The sequence below is a fragment of the Tamandua tetradactyla genome, chromosome 4 (assembly GCF_023851605.1).
Source record: "Tamandua tetradactyla isolate mTamTet1 chromosome 4, mTamTet1.pri, whole genome shotgun sequence".
NCBI lineage: Eukaryota > Metazoa > Chordata > Mammalia > Pilosa > Myrmecophagidae > Tamandua > Tamandua tetradactyla.
The window spans coordinates 25,876,519-25,899,246 of NC_135330.1; the positions used below are offsets into that span (position 1 = coordinate 25,876,519).

At 35.0% G+C, this 22,728-nt stretch overlaps 1 protein-coding gene across 14 annotated transcripts in view; it reads left to right on the forward strand.

The window, feature by feature from the left end:
• DNM3 (dynamin 3) overlaps nucleotides 1-22,728 on the forward strand; it is a 608,953-nt gene that overhangs the window by 264,004 nt on the left and 322,221 nt on the right. For 12 of the 14 annotated variants that reach the window (XR_013174093.1, XR_013174092.1, XM_077156971.1 and 9 more), the window contains 2 exons: nucleotides 7,457-7,508; nucleotides 8,322-8,351. Coding sequence is in view for 12 of the 14 variants with exons in the window: in XM_077156971.1 (XP_077013086.1) it covers nucleotides 7,457-7,508; nucleotides 8,322-8,351 (82 nt within the window). In the remaining 2 variants the exon portion in view is untranslated. The remainder of the gene's footprint in view (nucleotides 1-7,456; nucleotides 7,509-8,321; nucleotides 8,352-22,728) is intronic. The other 2 variants (XM_077156973.1, XM_077156976.1) reach the window with 1 other exon arrangement.

The following is a 22,728-nucleotide window of genomic DNA, read 5'->3' on the forward strand; positions in this document are numbered from 1 at the left end:
ACAGTTAATATTTTAAATGTCCTGTCACTAAAATGTAATGGGTGGACCATTCTCTTCCCAAAGTCATACTCCTTATTCTGTGTGTAACCATTTAGGTAGTGTTTTCTCCATCATGGTTACTACTGGAGTTTCTTTTAATTCCAAATCTCCTATACAAAAGAATCATAGCCGTGGAGGTACAGACATACCCTGAAATTTGCCCAGGAATCTGCATCTTCTAGGGACTGTGCATTTCCTTGATGATTTGACCCCTGTTTCAGTTGACTAGAGTCTATATTCCTTTCTTCTCTTTTTTCACTATTTGGTCCACTTTGTTTGTTTGGATGGGCAGGCACTGGGAATGGAACGCAGGCCTCCGGCATGGCAGGCAAGATTTCTGCCACTGAACCACTGTCACACCACCCGGTCCACTGCAGTCTTGCCTCTACTGAATCACTTTATTGAAACTGTTTATGACCAGAACAAAACAATTAATTCAGTGGACAATTATGAATCCTTCATTTGACACCATCAACTACTCTTTGTTGGAGAGAGCTGTTCAGTCATCCTCACTCTCTCCTGGCTTCCTCTTTCTACTCTGTTCACTCCCCAGTTTTCTTTTAGAACTCTTAATCCTCTGACCATGTCGTAAGAACTATTTTTTTTTTTTTATCAATTTCTTCTCTAGACCCTCTTCTTTTTTCACTTTCTATACCATTCCTGACTGATTGCATCTGCATCAGTGGTTCAATTAAAAACTTTATCTGATGACTCTATATTTAGATCTCCATTCCAGAGCTTTTTCTGGACTGTAACATATTAGACTGCCTATTGAGACGCTCTGCTTGTACATCTTAGAGGAGCCAAAACCCAATATGCCCTAAATTAGACTCATCATCTGCCTAATTTACACTTCTTCCATTGTTCCTATTCTCTGGTGATAGCAACTCCTAGTTGCTCAAATAATAAACCTACAGGGGAGGGGGAAGCTTAATTTTTTACTCTTTTTTTCCCCCCATGTCTTTACCATATTTTGATTCTATCCCCTTAATATTGTTGTCTATTTCTTTCATCACCACCACTACTCCTAAAGTTACTTCCCTCTTGCTGGGTTACTCCTGTCAATTTTCTTTCTCATCCTTTTTGGGGATTCTCTATTATTTTCAGAATGAAGTTTAAATTCATTAGCATGGTTTCTAATGTCCTGTAGAATCTGTCTCCTTCCTGTATCTTCAGCTTCTTCTGCTGTTACTATTCCTCTTTTCCTTATTCCCCAAGTGTATGCTAAAACCAACCTAGCTACTTTTGAATCCCTAAATGTACCATATCCTTGCTTCAGCCTACAACATGTTTCTTCAAATTATTTAAATTTCCTGTTATATAAATTTTGATAGTCTTGTTATAAATACCCCTATGGATTAAAACAGAATTCCAACATTAATATATTGAGAAACTGTCCAAAGCACTATGCTAGGTTATGCAGTGGTGAGAGAGGTAGAGGTATTAAGATTAATACAACACACCTTTCACCATCAAGAAGCAGACAGTTTTGGAGGGGAGTTTGATATGTGACTATAACATAATCCTGTTTACCAAATATAGGCACATGCCGAGACGTTGAGAGATTATAGAAAAGAGAAATAACTGGAGGTTTCTAAGGTTTGATCAAGAAATGGTACTTGATTGGACTTTGCAGGCTGGATAGGTCTCTAATAGTTGGACGGTAGCTGGGCTGACTTCCTTCAGTCTTCCCATGTTCAGAGTCAAGACTGCCTATTTCAGGGAGGTAATTTTTACTAACACACTGCTTTGATCAGGCCATTTTGTGGCTCAGAAACTTGTAGTACTTTTTTTTTCTTCAATGTAGTGACCAAATTCTCCATAATTGGTCCCAATATATATAGTTATTATAATGGCTGGCTTTTAAGGTAATTTCTAAATCTGAGCCTATATTATGTAATTTTGCCATTATAGTTTGACTTTAAACATCTTCCCTATATGCCTTATCTTTCTACTTCCTCAAGCTGCTAATCCTAGTCTATTCACTTGTCTTACTGTATTAAAATTTTATCTTTCTTTCTGATTTTTTGGGAAAAAACTCAGATCACTGAAATGATCTTTCTTGTCTCAGAACTATCAGAGCAATTATTTTGTGAAGGATTTATTTGATCAATGTTTGTATAATATCTTGGAAAACTCTTATTTGAATCTCTTATTGTGTATGGATGTCAATGAAAATAAAAGGGAATTTGCAAAACAATAATTTGAGCTAAGGGATAACAGTATGAGTTTTGTTCCTTGATTGTCTTCTAACATTCTTATTTTTTGGCCTGGGCAGGCTCTGGGAATCAAACCCAGTTCTCTGGCATGGCAGGAGAGAATTCTGCCACTGAGCCACAGTTGCAGCACCCCTAATGTGCTCTTTTTTACAAAAAATTAAAATCTCTTGGTATATACTTTTTAAATAGTTATGTTTGGAAATAGGAATTAGATCTTATGTGTTTTAGTATTCTGACAAAGCCTTCCATAGCGATGTGTATATAATTGGGACTTCTACAATTAACAACAAAAATACACAACACACACATATAATAAGAAGATATGGTATAATTAGATCCCTCATTTGAAACAGAAGCACTTTTGTTTTTGCTTTCTATTATAGCTTCACATATTCCTAAAGAGCCTGTTCTTTCTATTTTTTTTGATATATATAACTCATCATCTTACTAAATAAATCATAGACTATGACAAGCACTATACCTTGTTCATGTTTATATCTTTCACAGAGTTCCTTGCAGATAGTTTGTGCTGAAATTTTTGTACTTGGTTCAAATTAAATAACTTAAGTACATTTTATAATTTCAGAGATAACTAGTTAAGTATGTGTCATAGCAGTCCTAACAAACTAAGATGGCTTTTAATATCTGACATGGGTGGACTTAAAAGAATAGAAATTTATTGTCTCGTGGTTTTGGAGGCTAGAAGTCCCAAATCGAGGTCATAACAGGCCATGATTTCTGCTGGGATCTGTAATGTTCTGGTGCAGGCTTGCCATAATTCTTGGGTTTCCTTGGCATGCATTTCTACCTCCTCACAGGGAAATCTCCATCCTTGGTTTCCTCTTGGTTTTCTCTGACTGCTGGCTTCTACTAGCTGGTGGTTTCTTCTGACTTAACTACAACCACATTTTCTTTGCCTTATAAGGACTCCAGTCATATTGATTAAGGGTGCCCTGATTCAGTTTGGCCTCATTTAAACAGGGATCCTCAAAGGTCCTATTGACAAATGAGTTCACACCCAGAGACGTGGATTAAGACTTGGACATGTCTTTTGTGAGGGGCATAATTCAATCTCCAATGATACCTATGTCCGAGAATATGTTCAAAAGCTCAAGTTAATTTAAAATCCTTACATGTTTTCCCATGAACATGCTCTTAATTATTTTGAAATACTTTTAATTCAATTATCATAACATAAAAAAAACTTATAACAGAGGATGTTTTCTAACCAGGCAGCTTGTGTTTTCAATATTTTTAATTTGTTATTTAAAAAAAATTTTGTTAGAGAAGTTAGAAAAATCATGTAGAAACTACGGGGATCCCATAAACCCCTCTCCCCCATAGTTTTCTCTGTTATTAATACTTTGTAGGACTTCTATTATAATTGATGAAGCAATATTGCTGTAATTATACTATTAACTCTAGCCCATAATTTACATGAGTGTTCATGGTTTGTATTGTGCAGTCATATATATATATTTTTAATTTTTATTCTAGTACTTTATATGCAACCTAAAATTTCCCCTTTTAATAACATTCAAATATATAATTCAATGTAATTAATTGCATTCACAATATTGTACTACCATCACCACCATCCATGACCAAAATTTTTTCATCACCCTGAACAGAAACTCTGTACCAATTAAGCATTAATTACTCATTCTCTACCCCCACTGTGGCTCCTGGTAAACTGTATTCTAGTTTCTGACTCTGAATTTGCTTATTCTAATTATGTAATATCAGTGAGATCATATGATAATTGTCCTTTTGTTTCTGACTTATTTCATCAACATGATATCTTCAAGATCTGTCCATGTTGTTGCATGTACCAGAATGTCATATCTTTTTATGGCTGAATAATATTCCATTATATGTATCTACCACATTGTGTTTCTCCATTTATCTGTTGATGGGCACTTGGGTTGCTTCTATAATCTGGCAATTGTGAATAATGCCACTATGATCATTGGTATGCAAATATCTGTTAGAGTCCATGCATTCAGTTCTTTGGAGTGTATACCTAGGAGTGGGGTTGCTGGGTCATATGGTAATTTTGTATTTAAATTTCTGAGAAACAAACAAACTATTGTCCACAGTGGCTAGACGGCTTATTTTTTATTATCATTTATGAAGTAACTTCTAGTTCCTCAACATACCATTAATAACTGCATCATTGGACTTATAGGGCCAATTGCTGTAAAAGATTATTTTTTAGATGGTATGTAAAGATAATTTAGTGGTTATTTTAATATTAATATTTTATATTGGCCATCCTTTACATATTCTCTCTTTTTCTCTCCTTCTCTCCTTCTCACATACTGACATACACACTTACATACTTTGCGGTTGAGAAATGGAGATCCATTTAGGTCAAATTTACGTAAGGTGCCATAAGGAGTCATCACAGTCTCTGTAACTTTTACTTTATGTTCAGTGTCTTTTCCTTTATGTAATTTTAAAAGGACTTACACTGAATTTGAGGTTCCCCAATAGTTTTCCTATTCCAAAGTACACACCTGTTGGACTATCAGTAGTTTTAAAGTTATCAAATTAGTGCTTTATTTTAAGACATTTCTCCTTAAAAAACAAATAACATACATGAAACATATATACGGTGCTTGGGAGAAATAACTGTAATCCTTGAAGAAGGCATGATCACCTTATAATAGTGATTTTCTTAATCATTCCTAGAAGAGAAGAAAGCATTTAGGGCCCTGGAAAGTGACATTTAATGTAAAAAGAAAGTCTGGGAAAGATTCAAAGCACCAGAAAAAGTAGTACTTGAGACAGTGCAGTAGGGCATCGTGGGTGGCCAGATGACAGAGTGGGTATATTGGATTCCTGGTCGTAACCTGACCTGCAAAAACCTGAATAGTGGAGATTTAGATTATACAGATGGATGATTGAAAAACAATGAATTTTATAGTGATCAAGGGAATTAAGAATCTGTCTTAAAACTAGAGAAATAACACATAAGGAAAGAAGAAAGGTGTTGAAATTAGTAGATTAGAAATTGAAAAGAACATAGGTACATACTTATGATCTTTAGTAATCAAGGGTACTTGGCCTTTTTCCATCCTTTTCCCCTGCCCAAACTTAGTTGAATGTGGTGTGTAGTTTTTCATGTGTTTGAGATTGAGTAACATGGCTTAAGTATATCATGGGAGATTATAAAGATTGCTATTTAGAACAACTCTTCTAAGTATGTGGTGTTGATTTCTAATGGGCTGCTGAATCATTACATCCTATTATTTTAAACAGTTGACTGATGTTTTAAATTTATTTTTCTCTATTTTAGACTATTTAATTGATTTCTAAAACAGATTCTATAAACCCCTAAGGAACAGTTAGAGGATTAGACGTTGCTTATCTTCTAAGAGTTGCATTTTATTGTATTTATATAATCTCTCTTACAAATACAGAGAGAAATAAAACTCTTGCTGTATTTTAGGTGTTTATTCATGGATTAACCAAAAGAAAGCCTTTATTCTTCTGAGAGACAGAAAGTGTAGCATCTAAACATGTGGGTTCTGGGATTAAATTAGCAGGGCCATATCTAGTTCTTAACTCCTCTGTGTTCATGTGTAACATAGGCGTTATAATGGCATCAACCTCATTGGATTTTCCATTCCACAGATATTTATTGGAGCCAACTATGTGATAGGAACTTTTTAGGTACTGGAGATATAGCCATGACCCAAACAAATAAAACCCCTGCTCACAGAGAGCTTACATTCTAGTGGAGGGAGACAGACAATAAATATGATGAATAAATAAACTGCATAGTATGTTCAAAGGGAAAAATAGAGCAGTATAAAGGGGATGGGAGTCCTAGAGGAAAGGAGGGATGCAATTTTAATAGGGTGGTTAGGGTTCTCACTGAAGAGACTTGAAGAAGGTGATGCAGAAAGCCATTATTCAGAAACAGATGCAGAAATAGTATTCGAGGCAGAGGGAGCAACTAGCGTAAAGGCCCTGAGATGGGAGTGTGCTTGGAGGGTTCAAAAGAGAGCAAGGGGGCCAGTGTGGCTGGACATCCCCAGTGCGAGAGGTGGAGAGTAGGAATCAAAGAAGTGGAGGTTTGGTGGTCAGTTAAATAGGGCCCTGCAGACTATTGTGAGGACTTTGGCTTTTAGTCTGAGTGGAATGATGGTGCAGAGAATTGGAGGGTTTTGAGCTGAAGAGTGACGTGATACCCCTTTTGAAAGGATTTCTCTGGCTTCTGTGTTAAGAATAGATGCTAGTGGGACATGTATGTAAGTAAAGACCAGAAAGGAAGCAATTGCAATAATCGAGGTGAAAGTTGGAGGTGGCGAAGATCAAGTTGGTAGCAATGGAAGTGGGTGAAAAATGACTGAATTTTAAATACATTTTAAGAAGGTAGACTCAATGGCATTTATTGATGATGAGATTTGGGGTGTTAGAGAAAGAGTCAAGGTATCTGGAAGTATGGAATTGCCACCAATTAAGAAGGGGAAACCTTAGGGTGAAGCAGATATAATGAGTTTTGACTCATTATATTTGAGGTGCTCATCAGATACCCAGTGGAAATGTTGACTTTTCAAAGCCAACATGAGTTTAGGGTACCAGCTGGAGATACACTATGATTTGTCAGAATATAGTGGAATTTAAAGCAATGGAATTGGATATCACAAAGAGTTTGGTATACTGAGTCAAACAAATGGTGCCACCATTTATTAGCTGAATGACTTTGGGAAGTCAGTTAGCTTTTCTATGATTCAATCTCCCCTTTTGGAAAATGAGAATAATAATAGACACTACCTCATTAAATTGTTTTGAGAATTAAAATTAGTAAAATCTGTAAAGCACTTAGAAATGGTATATGCTTATAAACATTAAGTTGGTTATTTATTATAGTTATTTTATTGTTAATTTATAAATTATGAAATTACAGTTAATTTTTATCATAACTACTCTGTGTACCTGTGAGACTTCACAAATACTTCCATTAATTCATATTACAAATGCAGCTTTTCTTCCTGTTGTGTTATATTTTTGGTTTTTGATTGTTAATTGCTACTAGGCGTTCAACTGAGTTGGTTTTTCTTCTCAAATTAAACTGACTCTCTCAGTTGTTGATGTTTTTAAAATCCTGCATGCGTTTTAATGTTTGTTACTTTTTCAGAAAAAGTATTATGAGTTTCTTCAGTGCTGCTTTCCTTTGCTTTTCTCAGTGCTCAACAGAGGAGCAGTCAGGTTCACAAGAAAAACACAATTGGAAATCAGGTAGGAATTATATAAGAGAATCAGTGCATGCATGTCCGAAAGAGTTCGAACTAAATTGCTTGATTGACTATTTTTTTAATACAAATAAATCATGTGCACATTTTGCTTGAAATGCAGCTTTTTTGTTTTGTTTTCTTTTTGCTTTTGTGGTTTTTGGATTGAATTGCTTTTTTCCCTCTATTTTATGCAGTTAACCATATTGATTTATTTTTGATAATTTTTCTGCTACTGCTCTGCTTTTCAAATTTTGGCTCCTTGTGTCCTATTTTGCCTGTTTACATTACCTCCAAATTTGATTTAACATTGAATCTTTGAGTCAGTTCAAGTTTAAACTATGATGATTATTTGCATGAGCTTCCTGGTGCTGCTGACTAGTTCACACATTTGCACAGCTTGGTAGCAGTGAAGGGACAGCTCATAAAGAAGGCAGTTGTTGGGTTTAATCTCTGCCATCAAATTCCTGTTGGTTAATGAAGATATTAATTCCTATGAAGATCTGATCTTTTGAGCTTTTGTGTTTTGGGCTGACCAGCTGTCTGACTAATAGCGCTCTGCAGAGATTGCATTAATTCTTACAGTTTGCTGTGTCTTACATGTTTTATGTGATAATGAATATTTGCATTGTTATTTCTTTTCTAGTCAAAACAATGATGATTTTATACTTATTTTGAAATTCAGAGGTGCAATTATTAAACATATTGAAACCTCTGCTCTAGACTTTTCCCATTGTTTTGAAAGGAGAAGAGGTAATAACAGACTTTTCTTTAAAAACTTTTTTTCTGAACTAAAGCATATAATTCTTTGCTATTTCAGGGAACCAATCTTCCGCCTTCAAGGCAAATTGTACGAGCTAAGTTCTGTAAGCTTTACTGTTGCTATTTCATTTAGCTTTCCAGGGGCACAGTTTGTCTTTAACTGATTAACTCAACTAGCGCTTGATACTAATATTTTTAAACTTAGGCTGTCTTGTCCATAACACCCTGTCATTGAAATAAAGTCTTCTTAAGAGGGTTCATCCCTTCACTGCTAATAAATTGCTGTGATTTAAAGGTATGAACTAGTAAATTCTAAAATGCTGTAACAATAAACCCTTAACAACTGTGGGTGCTCTGATATTTTCCTAATTTTAATGGGCCTTAAAATAATTAAAATCATTAATGATCTTCATCTCTGTCCTTTTATGCTATGTTGTTACAAGGTGTAAGCTTTTCTCTTCCCCATGCGTGGTAATGTTTTCAATAAATATAAGATGGTGCTTCTGAAAAGGTGGGTAAATCTTGTGCATCTGCTTTTGATGTGTTTGTTGATAAACATACCCAATTCCAATTACTCATTTATTTAAAAAAAAATAAAACAAAATGAAATTATATTGATTGAAATTTTATATAGTTTTAGAGTTGAATCTCTTAAGACCAATACCATATTTTCATTTTTTGTAAGTGCTACGATACTGTCAATTGACCAGCATAGGTATTAACAAAAAAAAAAAGTCATGCTCTTATTTTTACCATGGATGAAACAGCCTTAAAATCTTCCTTCCAACTATGTACGAGTTGAGAATAAGATAGAGCATGGGGCAATTAGGTGTCCCGTGATGTTTTGGAAAAAGCAGACTTTGGAGCTAGACGTTCCTGGATTCATATTCTTTTCTGCATTTAGAGCCGTGTGGCTTTGGACAAACTGAACCTCAGTTTGCTCAATTGTATCATGGGAAGAATAAATATCTCCGCAGGGTGATTGTGAGAGTAAGAAATAATATACATAATGAAGTTTGTAGCCTTGTACCAGATGTGTTCCCTGTAAAGAATAGAAACCTTGTTCCCAGTGGGTAGAAACTGCTTCTCAAAATTTGGGGAAGAAAAAATATTAAGTGTAAGAAAATTATAAAATGAGGAAAACGGAACATAGGGAAAATTAGGACTTATGGCAAATTAGTCTGATGACTCCAATGAACAGTTTGAGGTTGGGTGCAGTGTGAAGGATTTACCTAAAAGGTTTTGTCATAGTCAGATACATCTCCAGCTCATAGAAATTTATGCATAGAGGAGAAGCAATAGTATAACAGCATAAATGCATACTTTAATCAGATCTGAAAGGAAACTCAAACCAGCTTTCAATTATATTACTTCCAAATGCTAAAATCATGCTAATTGTGTTTCTATGACTTTACTTTTGCTGAGTACTTCAAAACCAACACATGGATGCTTTATAACTCAAAATAATAGAATTGGGTTAGTATTATAATATAACACAGATCCCTTATACAGAATCCTTGGGGCCAAATGTTTCTTGAAGGTCAGAGTTTTCTGGATTTTAGAAAGATAATCATTGCATATATCATTATGTTGCCCAATACTCCAGTGGGGTCTGAGGCAGCACACTGTAATCAAATACATTATATTTCTGCAATGGAACAAATGAAAATTCATATCAACTAGATTAAATGAAAGATATAAATAGCCTCCTGTCAGATCAGATCATATTTTGCCACCAAATTTATCAAAAACACATAAAACTTTGCAGCTTGCAGATAAGGGATTATAGACCTGAAAATCTTATTTTCTAGAATAATGTTTTATTTTAAGGGGTCATTTATGTCTTTTTTTCTTGCTTAGCAGAAATAAACCATGATAACTTGAAACCATTTTCTTTATGAATCTGAATATGTGATATTGAGTTGGATTTGTATAAAAATATTTTTTTGCTTATCTAAAGGCTCAAAGCCAGAAAGCCTTGGCATCCAGCCTGCTGTCTGATGCCAGCTTTTATGGTTGGTGGGGCTGAAATATCCTACGGTATCCTAGCATGTGGTTTATTCATTCTGATATCCTCATAAATTATAAGAGATTGCTGTGCAGCATCTGTTCTCAAAACATTTTAGAAGAATTGAAGAAAAACAAAAATCTTTTTTAAAGTCTAAAATCCAATCATTTTGTCTGCCAAGAAATTTAATAATTCTATAAGTTGATGCCAGCAAAGGTACAAAAATGTGAGCATGCTGCTAAAGAGCCTAAATTTGGACTGTCCAGAAATTTAAATATAAACTTCATCCATTTACTCATCAAACGTACTCAAGACCTATATGTGTCAAAAACTGTGGTGGGTGTTAAGAATAGAGTGATGAATAAATCACTGGCCCTACCTCAGGGAGCTTACAGTCCTGTGGAATGAGGTTAAGCAAGCAGATTGAAGTTGGCCCACTTTTTCCAAATGAGTTCCTACTGATCCTTCGGGTTTCATTGAGGTATCACTTCTTCCTTCATTAGAACTTAAGCTCCAATAAAGCTATTTTTGTCATTCTGAAAGCAATGGACTATCATTTCAAGATTTTATGCATGAGCATATTAACATGTTAGAAAGATCATTTTGCCTGTAATGTGGAGAAAAGGTTTTGCAGGGGACCAAGACCCCATTATGGTGGTCTGGGCTAGGGTATTTGTACTGGATTTGAGGAAAAGTATATGTATTCAAAAGTTATTAAGTAGGAAGAATCCACAAGATTTGTGATGAACTAGGTTTTGGGAAAGAGGCAGGGAGTTGTCAGGGATGCTATCTAAATTTATGATTTAGGCAACACGATAGTATTTTTCATGAAGAAAAGATCTTAACGAGAGAGTCAAATTTGGATCCAGAACCAGAGAGGGTGAATTTGTTGACTATGAGTCACTGTATTAGTTTCCTAAGGCTATTATAACGAAGTTACTCAAACTGTATGGATTAAAACAACAGAAATTTATTCTCTCAGAGTTCTGGATGTTAGAAGTCTGAAGTCAAGGTGTCATTGGAGGTCATGCTCTGAAGAATTCTTTGTTGCCTCTTCTACCTGCTTGTGGCCCCAGATATCCCTTGGCCTGTGGCAGCATAGTTCCATTTTCTGCCTTCGTCTTCACATGGCTGTCTTCTTCTACGGGTTCTCTCCTTTTCTTGTAAGGACAGTAGTCATTGAATTTGGGGCCTGTCCTAAATCCAGGATGATTTTATCACAAGGTCCTTAACTAATTTCACCTGTAAAGACCCTATTTCCAAATAAGGTCACATTCTGAGATTCTGGGAGGACATGAATTTCGTGGGGACGCTATTCAACACACTACAGTTGCTTTGGGAGATCTGAATATAAATAACTAGTGTAAAATTGGACAAAAATGTCTAAAATTCAAAATAACAGAACTATTTATCCCAACAACATTGAATTCTTGAAGGTAGAACTATTTATTCCAACAACATTGGGAGCCATTGAAGGATTTCCAACAGGGAAGGGATCTCATCTAATTTTTATTTAGAAAGATCTGTGTGTCATCCATGTAGAATGGTTTGGAGGAGTGAAACAGAAATATGGAAATAGGTGAAGACGTTTTTGAAGTAATTCATGTTACAAAATATAAATATTGGTAGCAGGAGGTATATAGGAGAAGATACAGATTCAAAATAAATTAAGAAGATTGAATTGGAAGTAGTTAATGAGTAGTTGTGCAAAGTAAAGAAGAGTGTTACGTCATCTTTCCAGGTTCATGGCTAAGGAGATTCATTGACAAAGGCAATGCAGGAGAAGGAAGAACAGGTTTCAAAGATGAGAAGGTGTTGATTTCAGTTGTGGATATTTTGTTTGTTTCTACTTAGGCATCAGAAGGGCCTGAAGTTCAGGAGTTGTTTAAGCTGGAGATAACAATTTTAGATTTGTCAAAATATACATGATAACTGAAGCCTTGGGGGTACAGGATATCACCTCCAAAGGATGAGAGTATAGAAGGAAATTTTGGGTTTAAAGGATGATGGAGAGAAAAAACTGGAACAGAATGAGAAACTGAAAAAGGGAGTAAGAAATGAAAAGAAGTAATAAAACTTGGAGTAGTAGAATGGAAGCCAAGGGGAGGAAAAGTTTCAAGGAAAGGGAGTGATCAGTAGAATTAGATGTTTCTGAGACCTCAGGAAACATTGGGCAAGTTGCAGATAGTTGGGTTGGTAGAAGACCTATGCAGTATTGGATACCCCTTAAGGGTCCAGTAGTGGTGCCAGTCGACTTGGTCTTGGGTATTGCTTTTCTACTGCACAGCTGGACAGTAGTGCAAAACTAAGAAAGCTGACAATTGAATTGATATCCTGAGGTAGGTGTTTTTTCCCTAGGGAGGCAGGAAGGATGTAAAGTCAAGTGGGCAGATGAATTAAAATTTTGAAGAGAGATAGATTGCAAATAGGTTTATAAAATCTAATATGAATGGACTTGAGTTGATGTAATAGGATAGGTCAACTAGGTAACAGAAAACCCCAGAACTTCAGTAGCTTAACTTAATAAAAGTCTAATTCAACTAGTATTACAATCCAATGAAAGATCATTGTGAGGGATGAGGGCATCCTTGCTTCGCATAGGGACTTTGGAATCCTCCTCATTCTTTCAGCAGATGAGAATGACAAAGAAGCCTGAGGGAAGAAAGTTTACAAGACTCAGCCTAGAAGTGGCACACCTCACTTCCATTCACACCATTGACCAGATCTCAGTCATTTGACCTCACCTAACAGCAAGAGATATATGAAAGTATAACCTGAACATGCACCCAGAAAAAACAAAAAGATGAGAAAATAATCCTGACTGAAAAATTTAAGGAAATGGGCACGCTAACGCACAGGAAGTTTTACTGAAGTCAGAGAAAATGTGTAACAGGATTAAGTGAATGAAGTGATAAGATTGGAGGTTGAAGTCAGTTGATGGGATTTTGTATTTTAATATTTAAAAGATGAGAGATTGCCATCTGAAAGTAAGAGGTAGTATTGTAATAAGAGGGAACAGACAATGGAGGAGGTCCTTGACAAATGATGGTTATAGATGTTTGTGAAACATTTTCTTCAGAAGGTTTGAGTAGCTGAAGAGAAGTGGAGATGTAGTTTACCGTGTTTTACCATTAGGGGACAGGACTTTTTGAGCCCAGAAGGGTTGATGCCACATCCTTTTGACCCACTAAAGTCTAAGTCAAGAAGGCCCAGCTAACATGCTCTTTGACCCCAAACTGTATCCAAGTGCATTTGTACAAATAGGAAGACTTCCTCCTTAGGTAGGAAGTAGAGCAGGTGCTTACTGGAGCCTGGGTGTCAGAGTACCTGCTAGTCCCACATTTATCATTTGTTATTTATCCCCATCACTATGCCTTCCATTGCTCTAAAGTTAGATTAAACCCATAGGTCTCCAAATAACTGGATTTTCAACTTTCTTGAGTTATATAGGCTGCAAGCAGATAAGACTTTTCTTATCTTACCCTACTTTCTAAAAGCTAAGTGCAATGAACTTTGTCTCTTTTTTTGGATCCTCTTCAGGTCTAAAAAGGTTGTCAACTCATCCCAACATCCTGAAATTTTCCTATAAGTTCCCTGGTTCTTCAGCCTCTGTTAAGTACATGGATTGAGTTCAACATTAAAACACATGAGCATTTGATCAACTTTATCACTACTGGGTAAAAAAGATTGTGAACTTCCCAGCCTAAAATAGAGAACTCCTTGCAGCTGTCTCCATTCCTTACTCTATGCAGCCAATTCCACATTTCAGGGTCTTAATCCTAACCCTCACTTCTACTGCCTGGTATCTATATCTATATCAGTTAAGATTCTTTTAGATGTAAATTTCAGGAAACTCAACTCAAATGACCTTGGGAAAAAGGGAACTTATTAGTTTGTGTAAGTGAACATTCAGCCATAGAGTTAAGTTCTATTTAATCCATGGCTCAAAGTGTCACAATGAATTGGTTCCTTTCCATTCTATTGGTTCTGCTTCTCTGCTATTATTGTCATTCTTGGACCCCAAAGGGTTGCAACTCTTGGGAGTTTTCCTTTCTGGTTTGAATCCAGTATAGATAAGAGTCTCTCAGAATTCTCAGAAAAACTATAAGATTCACTCTGATTGTATAGACTGATTGGACATGTGCTCATTCCTGGGCCATTCAATGTTGCCAAGGAATGAGATGCACTGATTGGCCTAGGCCAAGATCATATGGGACTTGGGTGGCTTCTTACCGTATCACATGGACTGGTAATGGGGGTGGTCTGCCTTTCTGCCTGAAAGTCAGAGATGTTGTTGGATGAAGAGAAAATAGGCATTGGAGGTGGTACATCACAGATGACAGCTACAGGTACTTGTTGAGTGTTATTTGTTTTTAGAATAATTTAATTTGCGTGGTTGGATTTTTGTGTTTGTTGTCTTCTTAAAGGAATATAAAATGATTAATACCTCATTATTAAAGCCCTGAGATAGTTCATTTATTAATTAAATTTAATGAATTTTTTTTCAATCCATCATCTGGTTTTTTCTTCCTCTCTTGGCCTCCTTTTTAAATAATTAAATAATTCTATTGACTATATTAGATTGAGAAACAGTTTAGTGCAGTGTCATAGAACTGGGGCTATGAAACCTCTGTGTGTTGATGAGCAAGTTATTTAATCTTTCTGTCTCTCAGGTTTCTATTCTGCAAAAAACTGCTAATAGTACTGCCTCATAAATTTGTTGTGAAGATCAAGTAAGATAATATAAATTAGGTACTAGAACAGGGCCTGGCTGATAGTAAGTGCCACATGAAGTGCTTGCTATTGTTGTTGTTGTTGTTTAATATTTTTATTATTTTGTTACTGTTCAAGGAAAATAGTAACATTGCTTTTATTTTCTAATTGGGCCCTTTTTTCCACCTTGGAATCAGGAAAACTTCTGTAAAGCAGCAATGAAATCTGTATAACCACTGTTTATGTTTACCTTGCAAACTCTGGCTCATAGAAGATATTCAACAAATACCCCTGGAATGAATGAATAAAAAGTGAAATTTTAAGAAATATTTTATAACAAGTCATATATCTAAATGAAGATGATACTTTTCCGATAAAAAAAATGATGTTGGTAAACCTATTGTGGGATTACTCATTTAAAGCATGTTCATCTTTATTCAGTACATAGTGGTAATGGACCCATTTTTCCAACAGGTGTGGTTCATGGACTAATTTCTGAGGACATCTTTTTGAGTAGAGAACAAGAAAAATGCCCTCTCCCTATCCCCAGATGTTCAAATAAGCTCCTTAAGACTATAAGAAGATTAAAGCATTTTAAAGGTTCTTGTATTTTAACATGTATTTTTTAATGGATGGCAAATATTTTTAGAGCCAGTCAGCAGTTTTTTGTGACGTTCTTTTAATTAGGAAGGTGCTTACAAAAGAGTTATTATTTATAGGAAGAATTGAATAAATGTTTGGTCCATCTGTCTCTTGATCCTCAAGGTAGCCAATTTTAATGAAAACCTTATCAGTGATATAACTGCTGCTATAGTGTTTTAAAAATAACTGAAATAATAAGAATTCTAAAAAATTTGTGACAAGGTATGATAAGGGTATACTTTTGAGAATGTATAATGCTTGTATGTATGCATTATATGAGGATGTCACTTAGCAAAAGAATTTAAAGTTAATTTTTATTGGATGTATTAGATTGCTTTTCAGGGAACACGTTTCTAAAATTATGCAATTCAAGTCAGTGTGAATATAATTTAACTTGCCAATAAGTTTATTTATCACAATTGTTCTAGAATATACCGTATGTGTAAAATGAGTTCTGTTCTTTTAAACTTTCTTTCCTGTTAGGATAACATAGCATTGCTTGTTACCACTGAGTGTAAAATTTAAATCCTTCAATTTATAATGTAAATTATAAATTCTGAAGCTTCTATTTTCCTTGATGTATTACTTCCTAGGAATGCTGTAACAAAAGACTGCAAACCTGGTGGCTTAAAACAACAGAAATGTATTTTTTTCCATGGAGGCTAGAAGTCTTAATCTAGGTGTCAGTAAGGCTATACTCCATCTGAAGGTTTTAAGGGAGACTCCTTCTGGTGGCTCCTGGAGTTCCTTGGTTTGTGGTAGCACACCCCAATCTCTGCTCCGTCATTACATACTGTTCTAATTTTCTTGGTTGTTCAAGCAAATACGGTGCAATGGGTTGGCTTAAACAATAGGAATTTATTAGCTCACAGTTTTGACACTAGGAAAAAGATCAAGATGATGCTTTCGTCAAGATGATGCTTTCTTCCTCAAGACTGGTGTTCTGGGGCTGACTGCCAGTGATCTTTGGTCCTGGGCTTCTTGTTCATATGGCATTGCACATGGTGGTTTTTCCTGACCTCTGCCTTCTCTTGGGGTCTATTGATTTAGCTTCTAGCTGCTCCTTCTGTGGCATTCCATTTGAATTTCATTCTCCTTATGAAGGACTCTAGGAATAGGATTAAGATCCATCCTGATTGGTTGGGCCACCTTAACTGAAGTAACCTCATCAAAGTGTCCCATTTAAAATCAATCCATTCTCACAGCAATGGATTAAGTTTAATAACCTGTTTTTCTGGGGTACGAGCTCCAAACCACCATACATGGCTTCCTCTCTGTGCATCTGTATGTCCTCTCCTCTTCTTATAAGGACCCCAGTCATTGGATTTAGGGCCTACCTAATCCAGTATGACCTCGTTTTAACTTAACTAATTGCATCTGCAAAGACCCTATTTCCAAATAAGGTCACATTCTGAGGTTCTTGGTAGACATGAGTTTGGGAAGGATGCTATTCACCCCACTGTGCTTGACCCTTACAGATTTTCTTTTCTTCTTTCTTCTTTTTCTCCTTCTTACCTTCCTTCTCCTTCTCTTCCTCCTCCTTCTTTTTAATTACTTGTTTTAACAAGACTTTACCTAGGATTTAGCTATACAATGTATTGATACATGTTAATTATTTATTAATCTAAGAATTTGTGAATTAGACCATCGGAACTTTAAAAGGCATTTTCTTTAATCTATTTTGAGAAAATAATGATACTTCCTTTTGTTGAGAAAAAGCAATGCTCTGATAGCCTTTGTGTAGCATTGTTAGCAGATTATTTTGATTCTTTCATTATTTTGAGGATTGCTTCCTGAGAACCTATTTATATTCTCAAAAATTTGAAGCTTATATATAATATATCATAAGGAAAAATTAAGCATTCAATATTTTTTAATGGCAGTATGCCAGTTCCCTCTTTTCTCATTCATTTCTACCTAGTCTCCTCTCCATTCTCACCCCCTCCTTTAAGAAAGAGAAATGGACTATTCCAACATGGTGTGAACTATAAATCCATTTTAAGATTTGTAAATTAACAGTTTTGAAGCCAACATAGTAGGCAAGTTGTATTTACAAAAAAAAAAAAAGAAAAAAAGAAAAATAAAAAAGGTATAGAAATGAATGGTTGTCCACTCTTATCAGTTCTATAGAAAACATAACAGTTAACATTGATTGAGTGCTTCAGGTACAGTTTTAGGTGCTCTACACACACTAACTCATGATCTCTTTCTAACAACCTTATGAAGTAAGTACCCCCATTTTTCTTTCTTTCTTTACAGATAAGGAAACCATGTGGCATGGAGAGATCAAGTAATATGCCCCATCACACAGATTATAAATGTCAATGCCAGAATTCAAATTGGGCAATTTGATTCTAGACCTTGTTCTCTTAATCAGAGTGTTCCACTACTGCCTCTTATAGTATGTAAACTGCATCATGAATCTTGTTTAATAGTCTTAATTAGGGTAGTAACTTCATGTAAATTCATTGGCTATTATTTTTATTGATTACTTCATTAAAAAATTTGATACCAAAACTGTTTGACCTGAAAAGAATGAAGTTGGATAAATTAATCTGATTAAAAATGGAAAACCATAACAGCTGTTAGAATTTGTCTCCCTTTATCCCTTAATTCTATCTCCAATGGGGCCAATAACTAGCTTATAAAATGCAACAATCATTATTTTAATTAACTAGACAGAGAATCGAGTCCATAAAAGTCACACTTAGTGAAATGTGTGGACTGCTAATTTATTCTGCATTTTTAAAATGTAGAGTTCTATTTGGTATAGCATGTCTTAGTATGTCTTCTGTGATTTTTTACAAAAGAAAACGCAGATGTGCTTACTGTATTTTACAGTTGAGTTGCATTTTAGTTGAAGGTTTAGTGCTTAACATCAGTTAGTGAGGAGAAAATCCTATCTTCTCAAAATTACCTTGAAAAATCCCTTTAATAGTGAGAATCTGACTCCCACTTCAGCTGTGGTCTTTCCTTGGGCCAGGAGAGTCTGGACCTTGTCACCAGGGGAAAAGGAACTGTGTAAACAAAGGGCTTTTTCCGTCTGCCTCTGTCCACCCTGCTGCCCCACAGATGCCCTCTACCCCCTACTTCTTTCCTTTCCTCCCTGTCTCTCTTGTCTTCTCTGTCTTTCTACAAAGCATTGATATGTTTGATTTCAAGTAAGCTGAAATCTTGTATGATTTGAATTCTCTGGCATTTTTATAGCATATTTTAGTTTTAATATTTCCCACTGGAGAAGCTATTATTTTATCAATTTCAGACCTGAACTTTCTCTTGTATTAACAGATAATATCTTAACTCTTAATGTCTTCCTATTCCTGACTGTTTTCAATTATGAGCATTCGAATGATATCAATTCCTTGGTTCTGGATAGATAACTACCATTGTTTTAATTTGCACTTCTTTAAATATTGTGGACTCTACATCTCCAGACAAGAAGCTTCCATTTAATTCCTACACAGCTGTCTGGGTGGCAGAGGAGGTCCATACATGTTGCTGTTGCAGCCTACACCAAAGACTGCAGGTTTTCTCTCTCTGGGGAGATCTCTCACAAGCCATACCCATACCCCTCTGCTTATCTCACCTCTTGCTGCTGCCTATTTCATCCCTGAAAAATGCCAGTGTTTAGCTCCTGGATGTCTCACTCAGAGTTAATCAGCGTCACTGTAGTAAGGGTTGCTCTCAGTTCCGTCTCTTACCAGTTAGTTTATTGTTTGGTCCTTTGGTTAGAGATTTCTTATATAGTCGTTCAGGATCAATATTGAAACTAGAGCTGTTACTATAAAAAAGAAAAGTTCACTCCTCAAACCTTCTTTAGTTCTTGCTTCAGTCCTCGCCTTATGTGCAATATATAGTTTATTTAGCACAAAGTATAAATGTAACATGATTTTCATTTGAACTACATAAGAAATACATGAATACATTCTTACTGGGGAAAATAATACAGGTAAAATAAATATACCCTTGACCCCCACTCAATCCTACATCACCTCCACAGGGATAACCACTGATAATCATTTTGTAGTGTATATACATATATACATACACATACAAATGTTTGTTTACATACACAGACCTAGGCATAGTTTGTAAATTTCTAAAAAGTAAAAAAATGGTCATATATTGTACCTTCTTTACACTAGAATTATAAGCTTTACAAAGACAAGGATTTTTGTCTCTTTTTTTTTACTGATGTATCTCTAAAATCTAGAACATGGTGCTTAGTAGGTACTCAATAAATATATTTATAGAAAGTTGAACTTGTTTTATCCACTTAATGAAATGTCTTGGGTATCTTTCCTTCTAAGTTCACAGACAGATCTACCTTCTTTTAAGTGCTACATAATGAGTTGCCATATTTAATTTAATCTTACCACTAAGGACAGGCATTGGTGTTGTTTCCAGTTTGTTCAAAATGGTTGAACCAGTTATAAACCAAGATTATGAGAATATCTGGACTCCTAGTACTGTATATTATATTTTATATATTTCTTGAAAATCTGATGAAAAGAATAATATATTCTTGTTTTGATTTGCATTTAACTTATTGCACATTATGATAGAACCTTCCACATATTTAGTAGATATTTGCATCCTTTCTCCTATGAAATGTCTGATCATGTCTTTGCCCATTTTGGGGGGAAATGATGTGTTTTTCTTCTTGATTTTTAGGATTTTTATTTAATTTTTTTAATAAAAGAAGGTATAGTTTACAGATAAGTTCATGTAAAAATTACAGTGTTCCCATGCACCTCCTGTTGCTGGCACTTTGCATCAGTATAGTACCTTTGCTACAATTGATGAAAGAATATTAAACTTGTACTATTAACTGTAGTCCATCGTTTACAGTAGGGTTTGTTGTGTTACATGATCCTATGTTTTATCTTTTAATTTTTGTTCCAGTAACATATATATGACCTAAAATTTCCTCTTTTAACCTCATTCGCATAGACAATTCAGTATTGTTAATTGCACTCAAATGATGTGCTACCATCGCTATTATCCATATCCAAAACTTTACAATAAACTTAAATAGAAATTCTGTACAAATTAAGCATTAACTCAAAATTCTCTACCCCCCAACCCAGCTCCTGGTAACCAATATTCTAGATTCTGACTCTATGAATTTGCTAATTCAAATTATTTCATATCAGTGAGAACACAATATTTGTCCTTTTGTGTCTGATTTATTTCACTCAACATAATGTATTCAAGGTTCACCATGTTGTTGGATATTTCAAGACTTCATTCCTTTTTATAGCTGAATAATATTCCACTGTATATCACAATTTATCTGTTCCTCAGTTGATGGACAATTGGGTTGCTTCCATCTCTTGGCAGTTGTAAATAATGCTTCTGTGAACATTGGTGTGCAAATACCTGCTCAGACCCCTGCTTTCAATTCTTTTGGGTATATATTAGTAGAAGGACTGCTGGATCATATGATAATTCTATATTTCACTTTCCCTGTTGAGTGGATTTGGCAGCTATGTCAAAAATGATTTGGCCATATATGTGAGGGTCTATTTTTGAACTCTCATTATGTTCCATTGATCTGTCTATTTATCCTTGTGCCAGTACCATGTTGTTTTGACAGCTATAGTTTTATAATAAGATTTTAAGTTAGGAAATGTGAGTCCTCAAACATTTTGTTTTTCAGGGAAAAATTTTTTTTGGCTATTTAGGGACTCTTACTCTTCCAAACAAATTTGATAATTGACTTTTCCATTTCTGCAAAGTACATTGTTGGAATTTTGACTGTGATTGCATAGAATCTGCAAATTTCTTCTGGTAGAATTGACATTTTAACTGTATTAAGTCTTCCAGTCCATGAACAGGGGATGTCCTTCCATTTAGTAGCTAAGGTCTTCTTTGATTTTTTTCAATGGTATTTTGTAGTTTTCTGTGTACAAGTCCTTTGCATCCTTGGTTGAATTTATTCCCAGATATTTGATTGTTTTGTTTGCTGTTGTAAATGGAATGTTTTTATTGATTTCCCCCTCAGATTGCTCCTTACTACTATAGAAACACTATATAAAAAAATTTTATCACACAAGTGAAAGGACCACCTACATAGTGGGAGAAAATATTTGGAAACCACATATCCAATTAGGGCTTAATATCCAAAATATATAAAGAATTCCTACAACTCAACCATAAAACAACAAACGACTCAAATTAAAAAGTGATTTTTACCTGATGATCTTGAACCCTACCACTTTGCTGATTTAATTTATTATCTCTGGTAGCTTGGTGTTGATTTTTCTGGACTTTCTTCATACAGGATCATGTCATCTGCAAATAATGCAAGTTTTACTTCTTCCTATCCAATTTGGATGGCTATATTTCTTTTTCTTGCCTAACTGCACTGGTTAGAACTTCCAATACAATGTTGAATAACAGTGGTGACAATGAATATCCTTGTCTTGTTCTAGATCTTAAAGGGAAAGCTTTCAGTCTTTCACCATTGAGAATGATGTTAGCTGTGGGTTTTTCATATATGCCCTTTAATATGTTGAAGAAGTTTCCTTCTATTCCTAATTTTAAATGTGCTTTTATCAAGAAAGGATGCTGGATTTTGTCAACTGCATTTTCTGCCTCAATTGAGATGATCATGTTTTTTTTTCCCCTTCATTTTTTTCACATGGTGTAGTACATTAATGGAATTTCTTATGTTGAGCCATCTTTGCATATCTGGGTTAAATCCACTTGATCACAGCATAAAATCTTTTTATGTGCTGTTGGATGTGATTTGCAAGTATTTTGTAGAGGGTTATTTTTTTGCATCTATATTCATAAGAGAAATTGATCTGTAATTTTCTTTTTTTTTTAGTATTTTTATCTAGCTTTGGTATTAGGGTAATGTTGCCTTCATCGAATTAGTTAGGTAATGTTCTCTCCTGTTCAATTTTTTGGAAGAGTTTGAATAAGATTGACATTAATTCTTCTTGGAATTATTGTTAGAATTCACATGTATGTGAAGCCATCTGGTCCTGGGCTTGTCTTTGTTGGGAAGTTTTTGATGACTTATTCAATCTCTTTACTTTTAATTGGTCTGTTGAGATTTTTTATTTCTCTTAGCATCAGTATAGGTTGTTTG